Source organism: Fistularia commersonii, chromosome 25, assembly GCF_037954325.1.
Source record: "Fistularia commersonii isolate RoL2024-O1a breed Wild chromosome 25, RoL_Fcom_v1.0, whole genome shotgun sequence".
Lineage (NCBI taxonomy): Eukaryota > Metazoa > Chordata > Actinopteri > Syngnathiformes > Fistulariidae > Fistularia > Fistularia commersonii.
The window spans coordinates 14,637,688-14,664,155 of record NC_141308.1 but is presented as its reverse complement, the minus strand read 5'-3'; the positions used below and the strand labels follow the sequence as shown (position 1 = coordinate 14,664,155).

Here is a 26,468-nt window from a genome sequence, read left to right as displayed (position 1 = left end):
GCATGGCAAACAGGATGCTGTTTGGACGTGGAAGCAGACTGGTGATCGAGCCCAGTAAGTTCTGAGACCACAACAAAAGACTGGATCGCCTCAAGAGGGGACAGGAACTACTGGCTTCCTACTGCGACTGCAAACCCGATCCCTGAATTTTTAACCGTAACGTCGAACTCTTCTCGGTATCTTTGCGAGCGAATGACGTCGGAGTAACTGTTTGCACTGAGATCTGAAGTTGAAACGCTTGCGTGGCAGAATCAGGTCTGACCGTTGATCCGGCCGGATCAGGATCCGCCGATGAAGTAACAATATCTGGATCGGTGTCTCAGACTTTTACCGATTCGAGACCCAAAGTGTTGACATGAAGTCCGGAAACGTGTTTTCCTGTGCGATAAAATTCTGCCTTCGCTGTCCACCGTGAGGCCAGATGGGCGGGAGAAGCAAACCGTAAATGAGAAGCATGTTGTGAGCGTGAACCGAGAAGCAAACCGTGTCAACGGAATGCTGAAAGAAAGAGTGCAAATGCAAGTGTGAACGGTTGTCTTTCACGTTGTGTGCACGCCGAGAAAGGCGAGCGCGGCTTCGTGGCCACGGGTTTGGTTTAAATGAAGAGATTTCTCGGCTGTTTCCGACGCGAGTCCTTCTTCAGTGAGAGTTCCACGTGCTGCCGAGCAGCTTGTTTTTGCATTGAAGCCTCGTGTTGTGTGAACAACGCTGGAAACAGGATGTTGTTTGGACGCGGAAGCAGACTGGTGATTCAGTCCAGTAAGTTGTTTTACAACAAACCATGACAAAACTTTAACGCGGATTGAAATTACGATCGGACGAAAAAAAATACCCGTTGAGAATCTGAATATTTCAAACGATGATGGTGTTCTTCTCTGGACATGACCAAAGTGACCGTGAGCACGGAGATGTAAAGTCTGCGCATGTAAAAGCGGCCGTTAATGTGCGAAGGGTTTGCAGACGACGCGATGATGTTCCCTGGAGTTTTAGATCTCGGAAAGAACTTTGAACTGCGCGAGCGACGATGGCTCACGGCTTTGTCTTTTTTAGCCGCAGGGACACGTTTGAAATGTCGCATCCAGTGAGTAAAACACTTCTCAGTGATCAGAGACCACAGAAACTGCGTTGAACTAAGCACATCTACATGGGGGTCCAGGACTTTCTTCAGTGAGTAGCTGATCTCGTGCTGAAAGGACTTTGAGGAGTTTGCGTGCTGAAGTTCCATGTCGTGTCACTAGAAGTGCATCCGGGATGTGGTTTGGATGTGGAACCAGGCTGATTATTGAATCCAGTAAGTTCTGATATCCGTGATCCGCCTGAGGAAATCTGAGGTCGGTTCCGGATCGATTGTTTTGGAAAGTCATGATAAATGTGCCCGAAACATCAGGCGTTGACTTGGAGTTTGAATTCACGACACTTTGACTGTAAAAGCTGAAAGATGTTTGCAGACGATACGAAGACGTTCTACAGTTGTTGTGGAGAAGACGGGGACTGTGACGGGATACGTTTGTGTTTGCCGAAGGAACACATCTAGCTGTTGGATCCAGTGAGTAAAACTTGACTTCCAAGTGATCAGAAACAGGAGAGAGTCGGATGAAGGCGAGACATCGACACGCGTGTCAAAGATGCGTTTCTTCAGTGAGTAATTCATGATTTGCTGAAAGTGCTTTTGTCGAGTTTTTGTGTCGAAGCTTCTTGTCGTGTGAATACCGGCACAAACAGGATGTGGTTCGGACGAGGAACCAGGCTGACGATCGAAGCCAGTAAGTTCGGAGACCAGTTGTGTTCCAACAAATTACAAAACCTCAGTGTGGATAGAAATGACTTTTGGAAGCAAAATACCTGCTGAATAATTTTGATGAGAACACTGTGCTTTTCTCAGCGTCTTTGTTTGTGAGTCATATGATCAAAGTTAATGTTACAACTGACATTTTACTGACAGAGTTCGTTCTGAAAAATCATGTCTGAACGTGTGAAGGTGAAGATGTTCTGTAGAAATCGGTTTTGCAACCTTAATGCAAAACTCCGAGTCCGGATAGAAACGTTATTGGACAAAAATACCTGCGGAACATCTGAATCTTTTTAACCATAAAACTGTCTTTTTCATGATGCGTGAATCGAAGCGGCAGGTGTGACTTTTGCAAGATACGTGGTTTTGCAGACGATGATGTTCTGCAGTTGTTGACTGGAGGAGGATTTTGAAAACTTTGCTTTGCTAAAGGAGCTCTTATGACGGTGAATCCAGTGAGTGAGAGGTTCACTTTCAAGTGATGTAAAACGACGGGAACTCCGATGATCTTCGTGCTTGTCAAAGACTTTTGTTGATGGAGACTTTTCTGAATGGGAGACTTTCTTGAGTGAGTATTAGATGTTCTGCTGAAAGAACTCTGAGGAGTTTGTGTGTTGAAGCTTCATGTTGTGTGAATGCTGGTGGTGCATCCAGAATGAGGTTTGGAAGTGGAACCAGACTGACGGTTGAAGCCAGTAAGTTCTGAGATCAGTTGTTTTCCAACAAAATGCTGCAAAACCTCAGCATGGATAGAAATGACTTTAGGAAACCAAATACCTGCTGAACATCTGAATCTTTCCACAAAAACATTGTACTTTTCTCAGTATTTTCCAAGTTACAATCAGAACTGAGAGAGCTTGTATTGAAAAATGGAGTCTGAATGTGAGAAGATAAAGTTGCTCTGCTCTGCAGCTCTGCCTCTCGACCGGAGGCTGATTTAGGAAAAACACTTTTGTCCAAAGGAAAAGATCTGACCGTTCAATCCAGTGAGTAAAACGTTGGTTTCAAAGTGATCAGAAAGCAAACAAGCTCTGACAAAGTAAATATATCTAGATTGTTGTTGAGGACTGTTCTTAATAAGAAACTTTCTTCAGTGACGATTTGATGTTCTGCTGAACGTACTTTGAGATTTTGTGTTGGAGTTTCATGTTGTGTGAATAATTTTGGAGGCAAGATGTTGTTTGGACGTGGAACCAGACTGAAGGTTGAAGCCAGTAAGTTCTGATTCTTCTTCTGACTGTTGTTTTCCAGAAAATAACGACAACACTTATCAGACTGTTAGCAAGAATATAGTTTGAACCGTAGCGGCTGCTGAACATCCGAATATGTTAAAACCAACATCGTCCTTCTCTCAGTACCTTTGTGAGCGAAGGACGTGAGAATCTATCGGTCCTGAGATCTTACTTGAGACGCTCGTAGTGAAAGATCAGGCGTGAACTTTGCAAGATAAAGTCGTTTGCGGACGACTTGATGATGTTCTGAAGTTCTTGACGGGAGGATTTTCAAAAGTTTAATTTGCTGAAGGAACTCGTCTGGCCGAAACTTTCACCTCAAAGTGATCAGAAGCAAAAGAAGCTCTGATGAAGAAACAATATCTAAATCATTGTTGGAGACTTTTATTCATTTGAAAATGTCAGCAGTGAGTTTTTTCTGATTTGCTGGAGGTCCTTTGATGAGTTTGTGTAGTGACGCTCCGTGCTGTGTGAATACTGGTGGTGTTGGAGGCAGGATGTTGTTTGGACGTGGAACCAGACTGAAGGTTGAACCCAGTAAGTTCTGATACCAGCTGTTTCACAACAAAATTCTCGTATTGAAATTTCCAGTCCGAGTGTGTGAAGATAAAGTTGTTTGCAAGAAAGCGACGATGGTCCTTGGAGCTTCTGACATCTGAACATTCTTATCCCCAGTCTTGTAGTTTTCTTTGAGAGTGGATGAAACCACTCACCCAGAAACCTGCTAAAACCAAGACGTTGTACTTGTGAAAAGTTAAGGTGGTTTGCAGACGATGCAACGATGTTCTGCGGTTCTTGATGAGAACACTGAAACTCTGTGACTCAAAGTGGATTCGGTCAACTAGTTTTGGCCAAAGGAAGACATCTGAGCGTTGAGTCCAGTGAGTAAAACTTCACTTCAGAGTGAGCAGATACAATCCAGAGTCAGATGAGGTCAAATGAACGATATTCTTGTTGAAAACTCTGATGAATGTCAGACTTCCTTCAGTGAGTATTTGATGTTAGCTGGAAGTCCTTTGAGGAGTTTGTGTTGTGACGTTCCATGTTGTGTGAATACTGGTGGTGGATTCAAGATACTGTTTGGACGTGGAACCAGACTGATGGTTGAAGCCAGTAAGTTCTGATTCCAGTTTTACAACAAGTCAGATACAAATGTAGTATCAGAAAGAAGTACCTGATGAACCTCAGACTAGTTGAAGTGTTGGACTTTTCTCAGTAACTAGAAAAAGTGGAAGTCTTTCACAGGCGATGCAACGATGTTCTGCAGTTCTTGTCCAGAAGACTGGAACTGTGTGACTGGAAGTGGATTTAGGAAACTAGTTTTGGCTGAAGGAACACATCTGGCTGTTGAATCCAGTGAGTAAAACTTCACTTCAAGGTGATCAGAAACAATAGGAACTCAGATGAAGCCAAAAGTTGATCTTGTTGATGAAGACTTTTCTGAATGGGAGACTTTTATGAGTGAATATTAGATGTTCTGCTGAAAGAACTCTGAGGAGTTTGTGTGTTGAAGCTTCATGTTGTGTGAATGTTGGTGGTGCATCCAGAATGAGGTTTGGAAGTGGAACCAGACTGACGGTTGAAGCCAGTAAGTTCTGAGATCAGTTGTTTTCCAACAAAATGCTGCAAAACCTCAGCATGGATAGAAATGACTTTAGGAAACTAAATACCTGCTGAACATCTGAATCTTTTCCACAAAAACATTGTACTTTTCTCAGTATTTTCCAAGTTACAATCAGAACTGAGAGAGCTTGTATTGGAAAATGGAGTCTGAATGTGAGAAGATAAAGTTGCTCTGCTCTGCAGCTCTGCCTCTCGACCGGAGGCTGATTTAGGAAAAACACTTTTGTCCAAAGGAAAAGATCTGACCGTTCAATCCAGTGAGTAAAACGTTGGTTTCAAAGTGATCAGAAAGCAAACAAGCTCTGACAAAGTAAATACATCTAGATTGTTGTTGAGGACTGTTCTTAATAAGAAACTTTCTTCAGTGACTATTTGATGTTCTGCTGAACGTACTTTGAGATTTTGTGTTGGAGTTTCATGTTGTGTGAATTCTGGTGGTGGACTCAAGATGTTGTTTGGAAGTGGAACCAGACTGAAGGTTGAAGCCAGTAAGTTCTGATTCTTCTTCTGACTGTTGTTTTCCAGAAAATAACGACAACACTTATCAGACTGTTAGCAAGAATATAGTTTGAACCGTAGCGGCTGCTGAACATCTGAATATGTTAAAAACAACATCGTCCTTCTCTCAGTACCTTTGTGAGCGAAGGACGTGAGAATCTATCGGTCCTGAGATCTTACTTGAGACGCTCGTAGTGAAAGATCAGGCGTGAACTTTGCAAGATAAAGTCGTTTGCGGACGACTTGATGATGTTCTTGATGGGAGGATTTTCAAAAGTTTAATTTGCTGAAGGAACTCGTCTGGCCGAAACTTTCACCTCAAAGTGATCAGAAGCAAAAGAAGCTCTGATGAAGAAACAATATCTAAATCATTGTTGGAGACTTTTATTCATTTGAAAATGTCAGCAGTGAGTTTTTTCTGATTTGCTGGAGGTCCTTTGATGAGTTTGTGTAGTGACGCTCCGTGCTGTGTGAATACTGGTGGTGCAGGCAGGATGTTGTTTGGACGTGGAACCAGACTGAAGGTTGAACCCAGTAAGTTCTGATACCAGCTGTTTCACAACAAAATTCTTGTATTGAAATTTCCAGTCCGAGTGTGTGAAGATAAAGTTGTTTGCAAGAAAGCGACGATGTTCCCTGGAGCTTCTGACATCTGAACATTCTTATCCCCAGTCTTGTAGTTTTCTTTGAGAGTGGATGAAACCACTCACCCAGAAACCTGCTAAAACCAAGACGTTGTTCTTGTGAAAAGTTAAGGTGGTTTGCAGACGATGCAACGATGTTCTGCGGTTCTTGCCGGGAACACTGAAACTCTGTGACTCAAAGTGGATTCGGTCAACTAGTTTTGGCCAAAGGAAGACATCTGAGCGTTGAGTCCAGTGAGTAAAACTTCACTTCAGAGTGAGCAGATACAATCCAGAGTCAGATGAGGTCAAATGAACGATATTCTTGTTGAAAACTCTGATGAATGTCAGACTTCCTTCAGTGAGTATTTGATGATTTGCTGAACGTGAGTTGAGGAGTTTGTGTTGTGACGTTCCATGTTGTGTGAATACTGGTAGTGCATACAAGATGGTGTTTGGACGTGGAACCAGACTGATGGTTGAAGCCAGTAAGTTCTGATTCCAGTTTTACAACAAGTCAGATACAAACGTAGTATCAGAAAGAAGTACCTGATGAACCTCAGACTAGTTGAAGTGTTGGACTTTTCTCAGTAACTGTAAAAAGTGGAAGTCTTTCACAGGCGATGCAACGATGTTCTGCAGTTCTTGTCCAGAAGACTGGAACTGTGTGACTGGAAGTGGAGTTAACAAACTAGTTTTGGCTAAAGGAACACATCTGGCTGTTGAATCCAGTGAGTAAAACTTCACTTCAAGGTGATCAGAAACAATAGGAACTCAGATGAAGCCAAAAGTTGATCTTGTTGATGAAGACTTTTCTGAATGGGAGACTTTTATGAGTGAGTATTAGATGTTCTGCTGAAAGAACTCTGAGGAGTTTGTGTGTTGAAGCTTCATGTTGTGTGAATGCTGGTGGTGCATCCAGAATGAGGTTTGGAAGTGGAACCAGACTGACGGTTGAAGCCAGTAAGTTCTGAGATCAGTTGTTTTCCAACAAAATGCTGCAAAACCTCAGCATGGATAGAAATGACTTTAGGAAACTAAATACCTGCTGAACATCTGAATCTTTTCCACAAAAACATTGTACTTTTCTCAGTATTTTCCAAGTTACAATCAGAACTGAGAGAGCTTGTATTGGAAAATGGGGTCTGAATGTGAGAAGATAAAGTTGCTCTGCTCTGCAGCTCTGCCTCTCGACCGGAGGCTGATTTAGGAAAAACACTTTTGTCCAAAGGAAAAGATCTGACCGTTCAATCCAGTGAGTAAAACGTTGGTTTCAAAGTGATCAGAAAGCAAACAAGCTCTGACAAAGTAAATATATCTAGATTGTTGTTGAGGACTGTTCTTAATAAGAAACTTTCTTCAGTGACTATTTGATGTTCTGCTGAACGTACTTTGAGATTTTGTGTTGGAGTTTCATGTTGTGTGAATACTGGTGGTGGACTCAAGATGTTGTTTGGAAGTGGAACCAGACTGATGGTTGAAGCCAGTAAGTTCTGATTCTTCTTCTGACTGTTGTTTTCCAGAAAATAACGACAACACTTATCAGACTGTTAGCAAGAATATAGTTTGAACCGTAGCGGCTGCTGAACATCTGAATATGTTAAAACCAACATCGTCCTTCTCTCAGTACCTTTGTGAGCGAAGGACGTGAGAATCTATCGGTCCTGAGATCTTACTTGAGACGCTCGTAGTGAAAGATCAGGCGTGAACTTTGCAAGATAAAGTTGTTTGCGGACGACTTGATGATGTTCTGAAGTTCTTGACGGGAGGATTTTCAAAAGTTTAATTTGCTGAAGGAACTCGTCTGGCCGAAACTTTCACCTCAAAGTGATCAGAAGCAAAAGAAGCTCTGATGAAGAAACAATATCTAAATCATTGTTGGAGACTTTTATTCATTTGAAAATGTCAGCAGTGAGTTTTTTCTGATTTGCTGGAGGTCCTTTGATGAGTTTGTGTAGTGACGCTCCGTGCTGTGTGAATACTGGTGCAGGCAGGATGTTGTTTGGACGTGGAACCAGACTGAAGGTTGAACCCAGTAAGTTCTGATACCAGCTGTTTCACAACAAAATTCTCGTATTGAAATTTCCAGTCCGAGTGTGTGAAGATAAAGTTGTTTGCAAGAAAGCGACGATGTTCCTTGGAACTTCTGACATCTGAACATTCTTATCCCCAGTCTTGTAGTTTTCTTTGAGAGTGGATGAAACCACTCACCCAGAAACCTGCTAAAACCAAGACGTTGTTCTTGTGAAAAGTTAAGGTGGTTTGCAGACGATGCAACGATGTTCTGCGGTTCTTGCCGGGAACACTGAAACTCTGTGACTCAAAGTGGATTCGGTCAACTAGTTTTGGCCAAAGGAAGACATCTGAGCGTTGAGTCCAGTGAGTAAAACTTCACTTCAGAGTGAGCAGATACAATCCAGAGTCAGATGAGGTCAAATGAACGATATTCTTGTTGAAAACTCTGATGAATGTCAGACTTCCTTCAGTGAGTATTTGATGTTAGCTGGAAGTCCTTTGAGGAGTTTGTGTTGTGACGTTCCATGTTGTGTGAATACTGGTAGTGGATACAAGATGGTGTTTGGACGTGGAACCAGACTGATGGTTGAAGCCAGTAAGTTCTGATTCCAGTTTTACAACAAGTCAGATACAAATGTAGTATCAGAAAGAAGTACCTGATGAACCTCAGACTAGTTGAAGTGTTGGACTTTTCTCAGTAACTGTAAAAAGTGGAAGTCTTTCACAGGCGATGCAACGAAGTTCTGCAGTTCTTGTCCAGAAGACTGGAACTGTGTGACTGGAAGTGGAGTTAACAAACTAGTTTTGGCTGAAGGAACACATCTGGCTGTTGAATCCAGTGAGTAAAACTTCACTTCAAGGTGATCAGAAACAATAGGAACTCAGATGAAGCCAAAAGTTGATCTTGTTGATGAAGACTTTTCTGAATGGGAGACTTTCTTCAGTGAGTATTAGATGTTCTGCTGAAAGAACTCTGAGGAGTTTGTGTTGTGAAGTTCCATGTTGTGTGAAAGCTGGTGTTGGATACAAGATGTTGTTTGGACGTGGAACCAGACTGATGGTTGAAGCCAGTAAGTTCTGATACTTGTTGTGTTAAAAGAAAATACGCCATAACCTCCATATGAACAGAGATTACTTTTGAAAATAAAAAACCTGCTGGACATCCGATTATTTTCCACAACAACATGTACTTTTCTCAGTATTTTAGAACTGAGATTTTACTGAAAGAGCTTGTATTGAAAAATGGGGTCTGAAAGTGTGAATATGAAGGAGTTTGCAGAAATCAGTTTTACAACCTGGTTGCAAAACTGTGAGACCGGATAGAAATTACCTTCGGGAACAAATTCCTGCTGAAAATCTGAATCTTTTTAACCTTAATATTGTCTATTTTATTAGAGTCTTTGTAAGTGACTGGCATGAAGTAAAAGTATGTTTGTGTTGTTCAGTTACAGGGATTTTACCTAAAGTGCTTGTACTGAGCAATCGGTCTGAAGGTGTGAAGATAAAGTTGCTCTGCAGTTCTGCCTCTCGACCAGAGGCCGATTTGGCCAAAGCAAAACATCTGACTGTCCAATCCAGCCAGAAGAACTGTCACTTCAAAGTGATCAGAAGCAACAGAAGCTCTGATAAAGTTGGAATATCCAGATTATAGTTGAAACTTTTATTAATGAGAGATTTCAGCAGTGAGTATTTGATGTTTGCTGGAAGTCCTTTGAAGAGTTTCTGTTGTGAAGTTCCATGTTGTGTGAATACGGCTTCTATCAAGATGTTGTTTGGACGTGGAACCAGACTGACGGTTGAAGCCAGTAAGTTCAGAAACCAGTTTTATAACCTCACTTCAAAAACATGACTTGAGATTGGATCAGAGTTGGTTTTGGAAACAAAATACCTGCTGAACATCTGAATATCTTCAGCCATAATATTTTGCCTTTTTATCAGTATCTTTGAAAGTAAATGACACCAACCAAGTATCTTTATGTCTTTTGTTTCCAAAGATTTGATTTCAAGTGCTTGTTTTGGAGCATCAAGTCTGAAATTGTGAAGATAAAGATGTTTGCAGATGTGATGATGTTCTGCAGTTCTTCTGATGTCGGCCAGTGGTGATTTGGAAAAAGGCCCAGATAAAGTCAAAATATCCGTATCATTGTTGAAGGCTTGTTCACTGGTGGAGGAGTTGGCGACTTGAAGCTTCATGTTGTGTGAATGCTGGTGCATCCAGAATGAGGTTTGGAAGTGGAACCAGACTGATGGTTGAAGCCAGTAAGTTCTGATTCTTCTTCTGACTGTTGTTTTCCAGAAAATAACGACAACACTTATCAGACTGTTAGCAAGAATATAGTTTGAACCGTAGCGGCTGCTGAACATCCGAATATGTTAAAACCAACATCGTCCTTCTCTCAGTACCTTTGTGAGCGAAGGACGTGAGAATCTATCGGTCCTGAGATCTTACTTGAGACGCTCGTAGTGAAAGATCAGGCGTGAACTTTGCAAGATAAAGTCGTTTGTGGACGACTTGATGATGTTCTGAAGTTCTTGACGGGAGGATTTTCAAAAGTTTAATTTGCTGAAGGAACTCGTCTGGCCGAAACTTTCACCTCAAAGTGATCAGAAGCAAAAGAAGCTCTGATGAAGAAACAATATCTAAATCATTGTTGGAGACTTTTATTCATTTGAAAATGTCAGCAGTGAGTTTTTTCTGATTTGCTAGAGGTCCTTTGATGAGTTTGTGTAGTGACGCTCCGTGCTGTGTGAATACTGGTGCTGGAGACAGGATATTGTTTGGACGTGGAACCAGACTGAAGGTTGAAGCCAGTAAGTTCTGATACCAGCTGTTTCACAACAAAATTCTCGTATTGAAATTTCCAGTCCGAGTGTGTGAAGATAAAGTTGTTTGCAAGAAAGCGACGATGTTCCTTGGAGCTTCTGACATCTGAACATTCTTATCCCCAGTCTTGTAGTTTTCTTTGAGAGTGGATGAAACCACTCACCCAGAAACCTGCTAAAACCAAGACGTTGTTCTTGTGAAAAGTTAAGGTGGTTTGCAGACGATGCAACGATGTTCTGCGGTTCTTGCCGGGAACACTGAAACTCTGTGACTCAAAGTGGATTCGGTCAACTAGTTTTGGCCAAAGGAAGACTTCTGAGCATTGAGTCCAGTGAGTAAAACTTCACTTCAGAGTGAGCAGATACAATCCAGAGTCAGATGAGGTCAAATGAACGATATTCTTGTTGAAAACTCTGATGAATGTCAGACTTCCTTCAGTGAGTATTTGATGTTAGCTGGAAGTCCTTTGAGGAGTTTGTGTTGTGACGTTCCATGTTGTGTGAATACTGGTGGTGGATTCAAGATACTGTTTGGACGTGGAACCAGACTGAAGGTTGAAGCCAGTAAGTTCTGATTCCAGTTTTACAACAAGTCAGATACAAACGTAGTATCAGAAAGAAGTACCTGATGAACCTCAGACTAGTTAAAGTGTTGGACTTTTCTCAGTAACTGTAAAAAGTGGAAGTCTTTCGCAGGCGATGCAACGATGTTCTGCAGTTCTTGTCCAGAAGACTGGAACTGTGTGACTGGAAGTGGATTTAGGAAACTAGTTTTGGCTAAAGGAACACATCTGGCTGTTGAATCCAGTGAGTAAAACTTCACTTCAAGGTGATCAGAAACAATAGGAACTCAGATGAAGCCAAAAGTTGATCTTGTTGATGAAGACTTTTCTGAATGGGAGACTTTTATGAGTGAATATTAGATGTTCTGCTGAAAGAACTCTGAGGAGTTTGTGTTGTGACGTTCCATGTTGTGTGAATACTAATGCATACAAGATGTTGTTCGGACGTGGAACCAGACTGACGGTTGAAGCCAGTAAGTTCTGATTCCAGTTTTACAACAAGTCAGATACAAATGTAGTATCAGAAAGAAGTACCTGATGAACCTCAGACCAGTTGAAGTGTTGGACTTTTCTCCGCAGCTTTGAGAGTTAAAGACATCATTCATACTGACACCTGCAAGAATCAGGAGTTTATTGAGTCTGAACTTCTCATCGTTTGTGTCCACAAAAAGCATGATCAGAAATCAAAACTTAGAAAAATAGCTGACATCTGTTCAGGATGAATGTTTTGGAAACTCAAGTGACAGAAACTTCAAGCATTTACTTGGAGTTGTTGCTTGAATTCAAGACACTGTAGCTGTAAAAAGTGGAAGTCTTTCACAGGCGATGCAACGAAGTTCTGCAGTTCTTGTCCAGAAGACTGGAACTGTGTGACTGGAAGTGGAGTTAACAAACTAGTTTTGGCTAAAGGAACACATCTGGCTGTTGAATCCAGTGAGTAAAACTTCACTTCAAGGTGATCAGAAACAATAGGAACTCAGATGAAGCCAAAAGTTGATCTTGTTGATGAAGACTTTTCTGAATGGGAGACTTTCTTCAGTGAGTATTAGATGTTCTGCTGAAAGAACTCTGAGGAGTTTGTGTGTTGAAGCTCCATGTTGTGTGAAAGCTGGTGTTGGATACAAGATGTTGTTTGGACGTGGAACCAGACTGAAGGTTGAAGCCAGTAAGTTCTGAGATCAGTTGTTTTCCAACAAAATGCTGCAAAACCTCAGCATGGATAGAAATGACTTTAGGAAACTAAATACCTGCTGAACATCTGAATCTTTTCCACAAAAACATTGTACTTTTCTCAGTATTTTCCAAGTTACAATCAGAACGTAGAGAGCTTGTATTGGAAAATGGAGTCTGAATGTGAGAAGATAAAGTTGCTCTGCTCTGCAGCTCTGCCTCTCGACCGGAGGCTGATTTAGGAAAAACACTTTTGTCCAAAGGAAAAGATCTGACCGTTCAATCCAGTGAGTAAAATGTTGGTTTCAAAGTGATCAGAAAGCAAACAAGCTCTGACAAAGTAATTATATCTAGATTGTTGTTGAGGACTGTTCTTAATAAGAAACTTTCTTCAGTGACTATTTGATGTTCTGCTGAACGTACTTTGAGATTTTGTGTTGGAGTTTCATGTTGTGTGAATAATTTTGGAGGCAAGATGTTGTTTGGAAGTGGAACCAGACTGAAGGTTGAAGCCAGTAGGTTCTGATTCTTCTTCTGACTGTTGTTTTCCAGAAAATAACGACAACACTTATCAGACTGTTAGCAAGAATATAGTTTGAACCGTAGCGGCTGCTGAACATCTGAATATGTTAAAAACAACATCGTCCTTCTCTCAGTACCTTTGTGAGCGAAGGACGTGAGAATCTATCGGTCCTGAGATCTTACTTGAGACGCTCGTAGTGAAAGATCAGGCGTGAACTTTGCAAGATAAAGTCGTTTGCGGACGACTTGATGATGTTCTTGACGGGAGGATTTTCAAAAGTTTAATTTGCTGAAGGAACTCGTCTGGCCGAAACTTTCACCTCAAAGTGATCAGAAGCAAAAGAAGCTCTGATGAAGAAACAATATCAAAATCATTGTTGGAGACTTTTATTCATTTGAAAATGTCAGCAGTGAGTTTTTTCTGATTTGCTGGAGGTCCTTTGATGAGTTTGTGTAGTGACGCTCCGTGCTGTGTGAATACTGGTGCTGGAGGCAGGATGTTGTTTGGACGTGGAACCAGACTGAAGGTTGAACCCAGTAAGTTCTGATACCAGCTGTTTCACAACAAAATTCTCGTATTGAAATTTCCAGTCCGAGTGTGTGAAGATAAAGTTGTTTGCAAGAAAGCGACGATGTTCCCTGGAGCTTCTGACATCTGAACATTCTTATCCCCAGTCTTGTAGTTTTCTTTGAGAGTGGATGAAACCACTCACCCAGAAACCTGCTAAAACCAAGACGTTGTACTTGTGAAAAGTTAAGGTGGTTTGCAGACGATGCAACGATGTTCTGCGGTTCTTGCCGGGAACACTGAAACTCTGTGACTCAAAGTGGATTCGGTCAACTAGTTTTGGCCAAAGGAAGACATCTGAGCGTTGAGTCCAGTGAGTAAAACTTCACTTCAGAGTGAGCAGATACAATCCAGAGTCAGATGAGGTCAAATGAACGATATTCTTGTTGAAAACTCTGATGAATGTCAGACTTCCTTCAGTGAGTATTTGATGATTTGCTGAACGTGAGTTGAGGAGTTTGTGTTGTGACGTTCCATGTTGTGTGAATACTGGTAGTGGATACAAGATACTGTTTGGACGTGGAACCAGACTGAAGGTTGAAGCCAGTAAGTTCTGATTCCAGTTTTACAAGTCAGATACAAACGTAGTATCAGAAAGAAGTACCTGATGAACCTCAGACTAGTTGAAGTGTTGGACTTTTCTCAGTAACTGTAAAAAGTGGAAGTCTTTCACAGGCGATGCAACGAAGTTCTGCAGTTCTTGTCCAGAAGACTGGAACTGTGTGACTGGAAGTGGATTTAACAAACTAGTTTTGGCTAAAGGAACACATCTGGCTGTTGAATCCAGTGAGTAAAACTTCACTTCAAGGTGATCAGAAACAATAGGAACTCAGATGAAGCCAAAAGTTGATCTTGTTGATGGAGACTTTTCTGAATGGGAGACTTTCTTGAGTGAGTATTAGATGTTCTGCTGAAAGAACTCTGAGGAGTTTGTGTGTTGAAGCTTCATGTTGTGTGAATACTGGTGGTGTATACAAGATGTTGTTTGGACGTGGAACCGGACTGAAGGTTGAAGCCAGTAAGTTCTGAGATCAGTTGTTTTCCAACAAAATGCTGCAAAACCTCAGCATGGATAGAAATGACTTTAGGAAACCAAATACCTGCTGAACATCTGAATCTTTTCCACAACAACATTGTACTTTTCTCAGTATTTTCCAAGCTACAATCAGAACGTAGAGAGCTTGTATTGAAAAATGGAGTCTGAATGTGAGAAGATAAAGTTGCTCTGCTCTGCAGCTCTGCCTCTCGACCGGAGGCTGATTTAGGAAAAACACTTTTGTCCAAAGGAAAAGATCTGACCGTTCAATCCAGTGAGTAAAACGTTGGTTTCAAAGTGATCAGAAAGCAAACAAGCTCTGACAAAGTAAATACATCTAGATTGTTGTTGAGGACTGTTCTTAATAAGAAACTTTCTTCAGTGACTATTTGATGTTCTGCTGAACGTACTTTGAGATTTTGTGTTGGAGGTTCATGTTGTGTGAATACTGGTGGTGGACTCAAGATGTTGTTTGGACGTGGAACCAGACTGAAGGTTGAACCCAGTAAGTTCTGATACCAGCTGTTTCACAACAAAATTCTCGTATTGAAATTTCCAGTCCGAGTGTGTGAAGATAAAGTTGTTTGCAAGAAAGCGACGATGTTCCTTGGAGCTTCTGACATCTGAACATTCTTATCCCCAGTCTTGTAGTTTTCTTTGAGAGTGGATGAAACCACTCACCCAGAAACCTGCTAAAACCAAGACGTTGTACTTGTGAAAAGTTAAGGTGGTTTGCAGACGATGCAACGATGTTCTGCGGTTCTTGCCGGGAACACTGAAACTCTGTGACTCAAAGTGGATTCGGTCAACTAGTTTTGGCCAAAGGAAGACATCTGAGCGTTGAGTCCAGTGAGTAAAACTTCACTTCAGAGTGAGCAGATACAATCCAGAGTCAGATGAGGTCAAATGAACGATATTCTTGTTGAAAACTCTGATGAATGTCAGACTTCCTTCAGTGAGTATTTGACGTTTGCTGGAAGTCCTTTGAGGAGTTTGTGTTGTGACGTTCCATGTTGTGTGAATACTAATGCATACAAGATGTTGTTTGGACGTGGAACCAGACTGAAGGTTGAAGCCAGTAAGTTCTGATTCCAGTTTTACAACAAGTCAGATACAAATGTAGTATCAGAAAGAAGTACCTGATGAACCTCAGACTAGTTGAAGTGTTGGACTTTTCTCCGCAGCTTTGAGAGTTAAAGACATCATTCATACTGACACCTGCAAGAATCAGGAGTTTATTGAGTCTGAACTTCTCATCGTTTGTGTCCACAAAAACATGATCAGAAATCAAAACTTAGAAAAATAGCTGACATCTGTTCAGGATGAATGTTTTGGAAACTCAAGTGACAGAAACTTCAAGCATTTACTTGGAGTTGTTGCTTGAATTCAAGACACTGTAGCTGTAAAAAGTGGAAGTCTTTCACAGGCGATGCAACGAAGTTCTGCAGTTCTTGTCCAGAAGACTGGAACTGTGTGACTGGAAGTGGATTTAGGAAACTAGTTTTGGCTAAAGGAACACATCTGGCTGTTGAATCCAGTGAGTAAAACTTCACTTCAAGGTGATCAGAAACAATAGGAACTCAGATGAAGCCAAAAGTTGATCTTGTTGATTTGGACTTTTCTGAATGGGAGACTTTCTTGAGTGAGTATTAGATGTTCTGCTGAAAGAACTCTGAGGAGTTTGTGTGTTGAAGTTCCATGTTGTGTGAATGCTGGTGGTGTATACAAGATGTTGTTTGGAAGTGGAACCAGACTGACGGTTGAAGCCAGTAAGTTCTGAGATCAGTTGTTTTCCAACAAAATGCTGCAAAACCTCAGCATGGATAGAAATGACTTTAGGAAACTAAATACCTGCTGAACATCTGAATCTTTCCACAAAAACATTGTACTTTTCTCAGTATTTTCCAAGTTACAATCAGACCTTAGAGAGCTTGTATTGAAAAATGGAGTCTGAATGTGAGAAGATAAAGTTGCTCTGCTCTGCAGCTCTGCCTCTCGACCGGAGGCTGATTTAGGAAAAACACTTTTGTCCAAAGGAAAAGATCTGACCGTTCAATCCAGTGAGTAAAACGTTGGTTTCAAAGTGATCAGAAAGCAAACAAGCTCTGACAAAGTAAATACATCTAGATTGTTGTTGAGGACTGTTCTTAATAAGAAACTTTCTTCAGTGACTATTTGATGTTCTGCTGAACGTACTTTGAGATTTTGTGTTGGAGTTTCATGTTGTGTGAATAATCTTAGGATGTTGTTTGGACGTGGAACCAGACTGAAGGTTGAAGCCAGTAAGTTCTGATTCCAGTTTTACAACAAGTCAGATACAAATGTAGTATCAGAAAGACGTACCTGATGAACCTCAGACAAGTTGATGTGTTGGACTTTTCTCAGTAACTGTAAAAAGTGGAAGTCTTTCGCAGGCGATGCATCGATGTTCTGCAGTTCTTGTCTAGAAGACTGGAACTGTGTGACTGGAGGTGGATTTAACAAACTAGTTTTGGCTAAAGGAACACATCTGGCTGTTGAATCCAGTGAGTAAAACTTCACTTCAAGGTGATCAGAAACAATAGGAACTCAGATGAAGTCAAAAGTTGATCTTGTTGATGAAGACTTTTCTGAATGGGAGACTTTCTTCAGTGAGTATTAGATGTTCTGCTGAAAGAACTCTGAGGAGTTTGTGTGTTGAAGCTCCATGTTGTGTGAATACTGGTGTTGGATACAAGATGTTGTTTGGACGTGGAACCAGACTGACGGTTGAAGCCAGTAAGTTCAGAAACCAGTTTTATAACCTCACTTCAAAAACATGACTTGAGATTGGATCGGAGTTGGTTTTGGAAACAAAATACCTGCTGAACATCTGAATATCTTCAGCCATAATATTTTGCCTTTTTATCAGTATCTTTGAAAGTAAATGACACCAACCAAGTATCTTTATGTCTTTTGTTTCCAAAGATTTGATTTCAAGTGCTTGTTTTGGAGCATCAAGTCTGAAAGTGTGAAGATAAAGATGTTTACAGATGTGATGATGTTCTGCAGTTCTTCTGATGTCGGCCAGAGGTGATTTGGAAAAAGGCCCAGATGAAGTCAAAATATCCGTATCATTGTTGAAGGCTTGTTCACTGGTGGAGGAGTTGGCGACTTGAAGCTTCATGTTGTGTGAATGCTGCTGCATCCAGAATGAGGTTTGGAAGTGGAACCAGACTGACGGTTGAAGCCAGTAAGTTCTGATTCCGGTCGCTTTACAACCAAATACTAGAACAATATCTTCAAGAACTTGAATAGGGACAGAAACTACAATCAGAGAAAATGACCCGCTGAAGATCTGGTTATTTCAGACGATAATACAGTGTTTTCTCAGCGAGGGAAAGACATTATCTTCGTAACTATCGGCACTGAGGTTTTACATACGTTGCTCGTCTGGACGTTTCAGGTCTTCACGTGTGAAGATGTGAGAAGTTGTTTGCTGAGAAAGTGGTTTTGTGTTGGGTTTTTTTCTGAAGCGTTTGAGCTCCATGTCATTTGTTTCCAGGAATTAATCAAAAGAAAAGAAAAATAACAATATACCGGGACATCAGAAATAAGAAATATATATATATATATATTATAAAGATACAGATTTCACCCAAAGTGTAGCTATTTCAATGATTACATCGTCATTGAACTCCTAGAAGAGCCAGGCTGAACGCACTCGTGATAAATGAGACTGAATTGGCTTGAATTCCCGACTGTAACTGTTGTTTGCAGGCGAGGGAAACGTCTTTGCTTCTCGACTGGAGGGAAATTTGGAAGACAAATTCAGGTCTAAAAGCGAGAGGCTGTTTGCGGACGACGTGATGGAGTCAAACTTTCTCCTTCAAAGCGTCCGGAACCGATAGAAACTCAGATGAAGTCAAATGATCTGTAATGTTCTTCGGTGAGCAATTGGTATTTTACTGAAAAGTGTTTTGTTTTTGAGCCGACGCTTCATGCTGTGTGAATTATAATGCAAACAGGATGTCGTTTGGACCTGGAACCAGACTGACGATTCAACCCAGTAAGTTATTTTTCCAACAAAAGTCTACAACAAGTTGGTCCAAAGTAGTGCTGGAAAAAAAACCAACAAAGCTGCTGAACATCTGAATACTTAAAACATCATATTTCACTTTTCTCTGAGCGACTGAATGTGACTATCTGGACAATCTTTCATTCTTAGCACCGAGATCTCACATAAATGGCTTGGATTGAAAAATCAGCCCTGGAACTATGAGGTTAGTTTTTGCAGACGATCTGATGATATTCTGCGGTTCTTGTAAGGAACCCTGGAGCTGTGTGACCGCAGGAGCTTTACAAAAGATGATTTTTGCTGAGGGAACACATCTGACGGTTGAATCTGGTGAGTCAAACTTTGACTAAGAAACAATATCAGTGTTTACAACTTCAAAGCTTGACGCTGCGCTCTAAAAATCTGTCGCTCTGAATCTACAAGAAAATATACATAAAATATGTATAAATAGAATAACCCAAGTTACATCTTTTGATCTGAGAATGACACGTTTGAAATTAAATGCAAGCCATTGGAATAAAATGCTCAAATGAAGGTGAAATGTTGAAAGAATTGCAGAAAAGTAAGGCAGAGTCATTTATTTCTGCGAGCGCTGAGATTCAACCTCAAGTGATTATATCGAAGAACCAAGTACGAACGTGAGACGATAAAGTGGTTTAGCAGACGAGGTGAAAATGTCCTGCAGTTCTTGACTCGAGGTTGATTTGGAAAATGAGTTTCTGCTGATGGGACACGTCTGACTGATGAATCCAGCCGCTAAAACTTTCCCCTCAAAGTGAGCCGAAGCAATAGAAACGTTTACGACCCCAAAGATAGAATCGCTTTTCAATAAGATCCGTGTGAAAACCAGAAACCTGAGGAAATAAAACATCTGTCCAGCTGATGAGAAAAGAAAAATACAAATATTAACCCATGTCGAATATTTGTCCTCAATAACCGGGAGGTCAAAGTCTAAAAAAGTGTTAAAAATAGTTAAAAGTATGAAATAGGAAGTAAATTTAGCGCAGAGATTTTTGAAGTCCTTTGACGAATCCGGCCTGAAAGTGTGAAGACAAATTGTTGCAGACGATGTGATGATCTTCTGGAGCTCCGGCTCTTGGAAACACCGAAGCCGCTGTGCTTTTGGAGTTGGTTTCCAGCAATTACTTTTCTGACTGTTGAATCCGGCAAGTAAAGCTTTCGCTTCCGAGCCACCGGAAGCGCTCGAAACTACCATGGAGTAAAAATGTCCACATTGTCCCGACGGCTTTTCTGAACGGGAAACTTTCTCGGCCGACCGTTTGATGTTTTGCCAAAAGTGCTTCGGTGGGTTTGTGTGCCGGCGCTCCTCGCTGTGTGAACGCTGCTTACGGCAAGATGTTGTTTGGACGCGGAGCCAGACTGATGATTGAACCCAGTAAGTTTTGCTATCAGTTTTATAACAAGTTACCGCGAAACCTGGAGACCGCATAGAGATACGATCGGGAACAAAATCCCCGCTGACCTTCTGGATCTTTTGAACCATGTAAGGGTCTTTTCTAGGAAGCGTGTGACACCAACCGAGGCGCAGTTAGCATTTCGCTCATATTGTTGTGCGACTTAAAAGTTTTGATCGACAGGCCCTGAGAAGATCGGGTCTGAAGGTGTGGAGATAAAGTTGTCGGTGGACACGGTGAGGATGACCTGCAGTTCCAGAGTTCCTTCAGATACGATGGGGTTCTCGCAGGTCTTTGAGATTTAGAGGTATGACGGGGTTCAAAGTGTTCTCCAAGATCTCCTCATGTCTGGCCATGAAGGGCTCGATCGGAGAGGAGAAGGATTTGGAATTGTCCTCCGACTCGTTCAAGGAGAAACAGGATCCTCAGAAAGGTTCTCCTTAGAACGTACGCAGCATCGTTTAGAACACGCCAGAGAGTCTTTAACTGCTTCTCCGAGGACAGGAGAGCGTTTTCTGACCGTCTAGAAGAGACCAAAGCATGGGGTCATTGTGGAGATCTTCTGACAAAGAGTCACAATGGGAAGTACTTTATTGATCCCGGTGTGAAACCCTGCGATCCCAGATGCTGCCTGCAGAAAGAACCGGAAGGATGAAAAGACAACAAAACAGAGGTGGCGTCAGGTGGACAGTGAGAGGCGATGAGGTGTCGTGATGTTCTCCTCATCTTGGAGAACGTTCTCCTCTCACACAGCGCCGTCAGAGAGCGCAGCTGCAACCGAGACCCGGCCGGCCCGATGGACCGGTTGACCGGTTGACCGGTTGACCGGGTCCGATGGTGTCGCCTCTCGAGGGTTCCCGCTGGACACCACGGTCTCATAACGCTTCCAGGGCATCGTGAGGCAGATGTTGAAGGACCTCAGTCGCTTGGCTTTCACAACATTGCACGTGTGAAAGAAGACGGTCCTTGGCACTTGATATATGTGGCAGCTAAAGGTTAAATCCTGGCCAAAGACACTCCCAGGTGTCACGCAGGGGTGCAGGAGGCCAATGTGGCACCATCTAGATGGTTTTATCTCTTTTTCTTAGGTTGGTGGCAAATATTGTGACAAGAAACATCAACGACACAGTAAGTGCATCTCAGCACTGATGGTCCAAAAATCGTGTTCGACAGTGTGAAGATCAAGTTGTTTGCGGACGACGTTGTGATGTTCTTGTGAAAAGCTCTGAAACTGTGTGTCTCTGAGTGGAAGTAGAGCGATCGTGTTTGCAGCAGGAACTCGTCTGACTGTCGCATCCAGTGATTAGAACTTTCACACCAAAGTGATCAGAAGCACGAGAAGCTGCGGTGAAGTAAAACGGACGACACCGTTGTGCAAAACTTTTCTGAATGTGAGCGTTTGATGATTTGCTGAAAGTACTTTGTGGAGTTTGGGGTTGCAGTTCCATGTTGTGTGAGCACTGGAGATGCTCACGCAACATTGAGCCCAGGAAGTTCTGGGACCGGTTTTACGTCCTGATTGCAAAACCTTGAGACTCGATCGATCTTTGTTTGGAAACAAAATACCTGCTGAACATCTGAACGTCTGAAACCATAACGTTTTTTTTTTTTTATGGGATGAGATAAAGTTGTTTGCAGACGTGACGATGAAGATGATGATGATGATGATGATGATGATGATGATATTGGCTCAACGCTGATTTGGGAAAAATACGTTTTTCTGACTTTCACCTCATAGTGATCAGAGTCAAAAGAAACCGGGATGAAGTAAAACCATCTTTGTAATTGTTGGAGACGTTTGTAAATGTGAGTTTGTCTTCAGCGTGTCGTGACGGATGTCCTGAAAGCACTTGGTGGAGTTTGTGTCTTGAAGCTTCATGTTGTGTGAACCTTGGCAGTGGAATCAGGATGTTGTTTGGACGTGGAACCAGACTGACGGTTGAACCCAGTAAGTTCTGATACCTTTTTTTTATTTTTGAGGAAAACAAAATTCCACAAAACATCGATACAGACAGAAATTCCTGGCAGAAACAAAAAGCCCTCCTGAACATTGGAATATCTTTCACTGCACCTTGAGTCCTTGGCGGAATCGGGTCTAACTTTAGGCCTTCAGTTTGTGTTTCACAGAAGGACTGTCAGTCAGAGCGTCTCGAAGTTTGTTTGGAGAAATTAGGGGGAAAAAAAAGGAAAAATAAAATACCAGGACATCAGAAATAAGTCATCAAAAGAAAGTTGTGATGTTGAAATACAAAAATCACCTAGCCTGATGATATTTAGGCGATGAAAGTGATTATGATTGAAACAACCAGGTTGAACGCTTTGGAAACATCAACTGGTGTTTTGAGTTTTTGAATAAAACACGGTAACTGTCAACAGACAGCGTTTTGCAGACGATTCTTGACCGGAGGGGAATTTGAAGGAACACGTCCCCTTCAAAGTGAGCAGAATCTACTGAAACTGATGAAGTAAAAACATACAGTTGATATTGTTGTTGAAACCTTTTATGAATGTCAGACTTTCCTTGACGAGTGTTTGAAGATTTGCTGAAAGTTCTTCGTGGAGTTTTTGGGTTGAAGTTTCATGTTGTGTGACTTCTAGCGGTGGATTCAGGCTGGTCTTTGGACGAGGCACCAGACTGATGATTGAAACCAGTAAGTAAGATACCAGTTTTACAAAATACTCACTCAATACCACAAAACCTGGACACCGGATACAAACTTCGGGTATCGGGAAAAAAAGTTGAAGATCGGGATATTTTCTATCCGTAACCTCGTGCTGCGCTCAGTATCTCTGAGAGCGAATGACATCGTTCACCTTGGAGCTTTAAGAATCAGGACGCCGAAGTTTAGGTTCATTTTTGTGTTTTTATGGAGTTTCAGCGTCAAGAAGTTTATGTCCGGCAAAAAAGTGAGACTAAAGATAATATAACAGCATCAGTTCTAAAGACAGATTTATTTTGAAATGAGACGTACCTTCAAAAATCAGGCGGAGGTGATCTAAAGATACTTCTTTGAAATGGTTGCAAACATTCCCAAAGCAGAGCAACGGGATGGATGACAGAAAAGCCCGCCACGATTGCGTGCGGATCCCGGGAGGTCGAGCCGTGGAACTCCTCCTCGCAGGTCCGAGTGTCGCCGAGCCACTCGTCCAAACCTCGTCCGAAGCCTCGCTGCTCCGGGGCAGAGCTGATGCTCATCATGGCAGCGCAGAAACAATTCACCCACGGGGATTGATCAAGGATCCATTATTATAAATGATTATTATTATTATAAGGTTTGCGGACGATGTGATGATGTTCTTGTAAAGAACTCTGAGGCTGTGTGACTCAGATTGGAAGGAACAAAATCCTGTTTGCTGAAGGAACACGAGTGACTGTTGAATCCAGTGAGTAAAACTACGACCTCAAAGTGATCAGATACGATAGAAACTTGGACGACATCGTGGATGACGAAATATAGATATATTTCAATATGAAATATAAAGAAAAGAAAGGGCTGAAGAAGTGTGTGCAAGCAGGTCGGAAGCAACGGAGAGAAGAGTCAGGGGTGACGAGGAGTATCAACCAACTGTCTGTTTGAAGAAAGGGAAAGAAAATCACTCAAATCCAATATTTGAATTCCATTTTGAAGTAAACTTTTGTGAAAACTAGTTAAAGGTATGTCACGGGAAGTAACTATTACCACTGAGATTTGACTTAATCCGCCGTGAATGTGTGAAGACGTGTCTGCAAATGTTTGCAGACGATGTTCTGCAGTTCTTGTGCAGAGCCCTGAAGGTGTGTGTCTCAAAGTGGACTTTACAAATTACTTTTTGCTGAAGGAACACGTCTGACTGTTGAATCCAGTGAGTAAAGCTTTCGCTTCCAAGTGTTTGTCGAGAAGAATCGGGTCCGAAAGTTTGAAGATTGAGTCATTTGCGGACGATGTGATGATGTTTCCCTGAGTCTTGGTTCTTGTAAAGAACACTTGACCTGTGTGACTGGAGGCAGGTTTCAGAAAATCCGCTTTGCTGAGGGAACACGACTGACCGTTGACTCCAGTGAGTAAAACGTTCACTTCCAACTTAGTTTTGTTTTTCTTCCTTTCTTTGCCCGAAAGGAGAAACCTCTCAAGTATTCAAGTCGTAATGTGTCACAGTAATTGTCGGTTTAACCGCCGGACGTTTCATTTCGATCGTGTCTCAGGTGACTCAACCAAAAGCCATTTATTGTGCCTGTCGTCAATTTAGGCCTCAGAGTTTTCAAATTGCATAAAAATCCTCTCGGTGACGTTGAATAACGGGAAGTTGTGGACCGAGTTTGTTTTTTCCTTTCAACACGTTTCAAAGCTATTTCAACTCTGCAGTGAAATACATTCCTCTGGTGGTTTAATGGAGTTAATGTTCAAATATTGTAATTGTGGGCACAACAGTCAACGTTTGAGTGGAAGCCTCCTCTGGTCCGGGGTTCCTGCCCCAGGAGTTCTCACGGTGTGTCTGGATACACGAAACTCCTCTTTGGCTCTGGAACCAAACTGAGGGTCAGATCCGGTGAGTATTCTTTAAAAAAGTGAGAGCAGGAAAAAAAGAAAAGAAGGAGCGAAAGCGGTCGTTGGTGGATCTCCGGGTTCCCGCAGTGGAGGTTCTCCCTGTGCCAAGGGATACTCCAACACCAGGCTGGTCTTCGGTTCTGCAAGCAGACTCCTAGTTGGATCCGGTCAGTCGGTTCTGGAGCTTTGGTTGGGTTTTCTTGTCCGTTCCAATGACTTTGTTTGTTTCACGGCTTTTGATTCCATGTTGCTGAGCTTTTTCCTTTCTGATCTGGAGTTCCCGGTGGGAGAAGACGGTTGACGCCAAGCAGGCACCACCAGGACTTTCCACGATGACTCGGGCACTTTGGACAAAAGCATTAACTTTAGCTAATGTTCCATGACTTGTCAGCCGAGCATCGAAGGCGCGCAGCAGAAGATTTCAAGTCAGAATCCGAGGCCCGATTAAAAAGACGGGTATTTAACGTTTGTCCCGACACCTCCGGGCTCCTTCTCCATTCTCAGAGAAAGGGAAGTGGAGAAAGAGAACAGTATCAGCTTTTCTAAAGCTTCATCGTTCATCGGCAGTCAGGAAGCAAAGTCGACCCGACCTTTGCTTCCAGTTCTTTGCTTTTCCTTGGTTTTGTCCCTTGGAGATGATGGAGCGCAGCTCGGCAGTTAGGTAGGTCTTTGGTTGGTGGTGTGTTTGGCGGGTTGTTGGGGTCAGATGTTTGCTGAGATGCAACTCTGAGTGGAGACACAAGGCGGGTGGTTCATGTTGAGCTAACATTAGCCCAGAGAGCTAATGAACCCGCAGTTCAGAAGAAAAGACGTCGAGGAGCTTCTTCGTTTCCATCGGGAGTTTCTGTTCACCTCAGCGAGAGTGTGTGACTGACTCGAGCAGGACCCTCCGGTTTGCACCGGGAACCAGACTGGAGGTCGAACGTGAGCTTGATGACGGATTTATTTTGAAGGCTCTTCCTTAAAGCAGTAAATGACTTCTGGGGTCGGGTCGGTTCCATCGCTTGTGGGTTCTTGTTGTGAGTGCCAGTGAATGCCAACCTTCTTTTTGCCCAAAAGCCAGAGCTTTGGACTCCCTGGTGTGTGTGTGTGTGTGTGTGTGTGTGTGTGACTTGATTATTTTGCTTTTACTGTTAATTTCACCTTAAAAAACACTTTCTTCTTTGGCGCCCCTTACAAAGGCCTTAAAGAACTGGTTGACATCGTGGAGACGAGGCTCCTCGTCTCCCTGGGGTTTCCTCGCTCTTTCAGTCCAGACACTCGGCGCCGCCGGTCTGGATCGTTTGCAGGATCTCCTCGGCCGCATCAGAAGAACCCGGGTTTTGTGCGAGACCCCTGCCGTCATTGAACGTCCCCTTGTGTTTCAGAGGCCAACTCCGAGCCGTCCTTCTACAAGCTGCAGAGGGACGATGTGGCGGTGTGTCTGGCCACCGGCTTCAGTCGCTGGGACGCTGCCAAGCGAGGAGATCTGTTCAACGAATCGTCACCCTCGAGGTCTCCTAAGGACCCCCTCTACAGCCAGGTGGCGCGCTTGTCCGACAAGGACAAGGACAAGTGTGAGAGCGGTGAGTGACGCTTGAAACAGGGAAAATGGCCAAAATTCCAAAATACCTGAAAAGTACCTGAGTAACCAATGAAGGAATGTTGTTTTCAGGAGGTCCTGGACCAGGACGCTGCGACCCTCCCCTGCAGCAAGGTCTGCTTTACTTTACCTCATGCTATGCTATGTGCCGTAACGCTGCGTGACCTTATGTGGCACCGCATTGTGTTACGTTACTGACGTAGTGTTTTCTGTTCGGCTGCAGACGAGACGGTCAACCTGGTGTCTCTCAGCGTCCTCGGCCTTCGTCTCCTCCTGCTGAAGACCCTGGTCTTCAACGTCCTGCTGACGCTGCGTCTCTGGAGCCGCTGAGACTCCCGCCCACCGCCTGAGCCGCTTCCTCGCACCATTTCCTGTCTAACGTCTCCTGTACATGAATGCATGTTCTTATAAATACTGCCGTGAAGTTCAATAAACGCAAAACTCAA

At 42.6% G+C, this 26,468-nt stretch overlaps 1 protein-coding gene across 1 annotated transcript; it reads left to right on the top strand.

The window, feature by feature from the left end:
• On the top strand, window positions 1-26,468 carry LOC147219501 (M1-specific T cell receptor alpha chain-like). Its single transcript, XM_086173181.1, has 4 exons — window positions 1-54; window positions 25,808-26,005; window positions 26,095-26,136; window positions 26,246-26,468. Exons 1-4 carry the CDS (start codon window positions 3-5, stop codon window positions 26,350-26,352), a joined length of 399 nt encoding a protein of 132 aa, XP_086029307.1. The 5' UTR covers window positions 1-2; the 3' UTR covers window positions 26,353-26,468.

Excerpts from the sequence above, each read along its gene's own strand:
- LOC147219501 (XM_086173181.1), top strand. The coding sequence starts at position 3 with ATGGCAAACAGGATGCTGTTTGGACGTGGAAGCAGACTGGTGATCGAG. Across the intron at positions 55-25,807 it reads CAGACTGGTGATCGAGCCCA|AGGCCAACTCCGAGCCGTCC; the intron begins GTAAGTTCTGAG and ends CTTGTGTTTCAG. Across the intron at positions 26,006-26,094 it reads CAAGGACAAGTGTGAGAGCG|GAGGTCCTGGACCAGGACGC; the intron begins GTGAGTGACGCT and ends TGTTGTTTTCAG.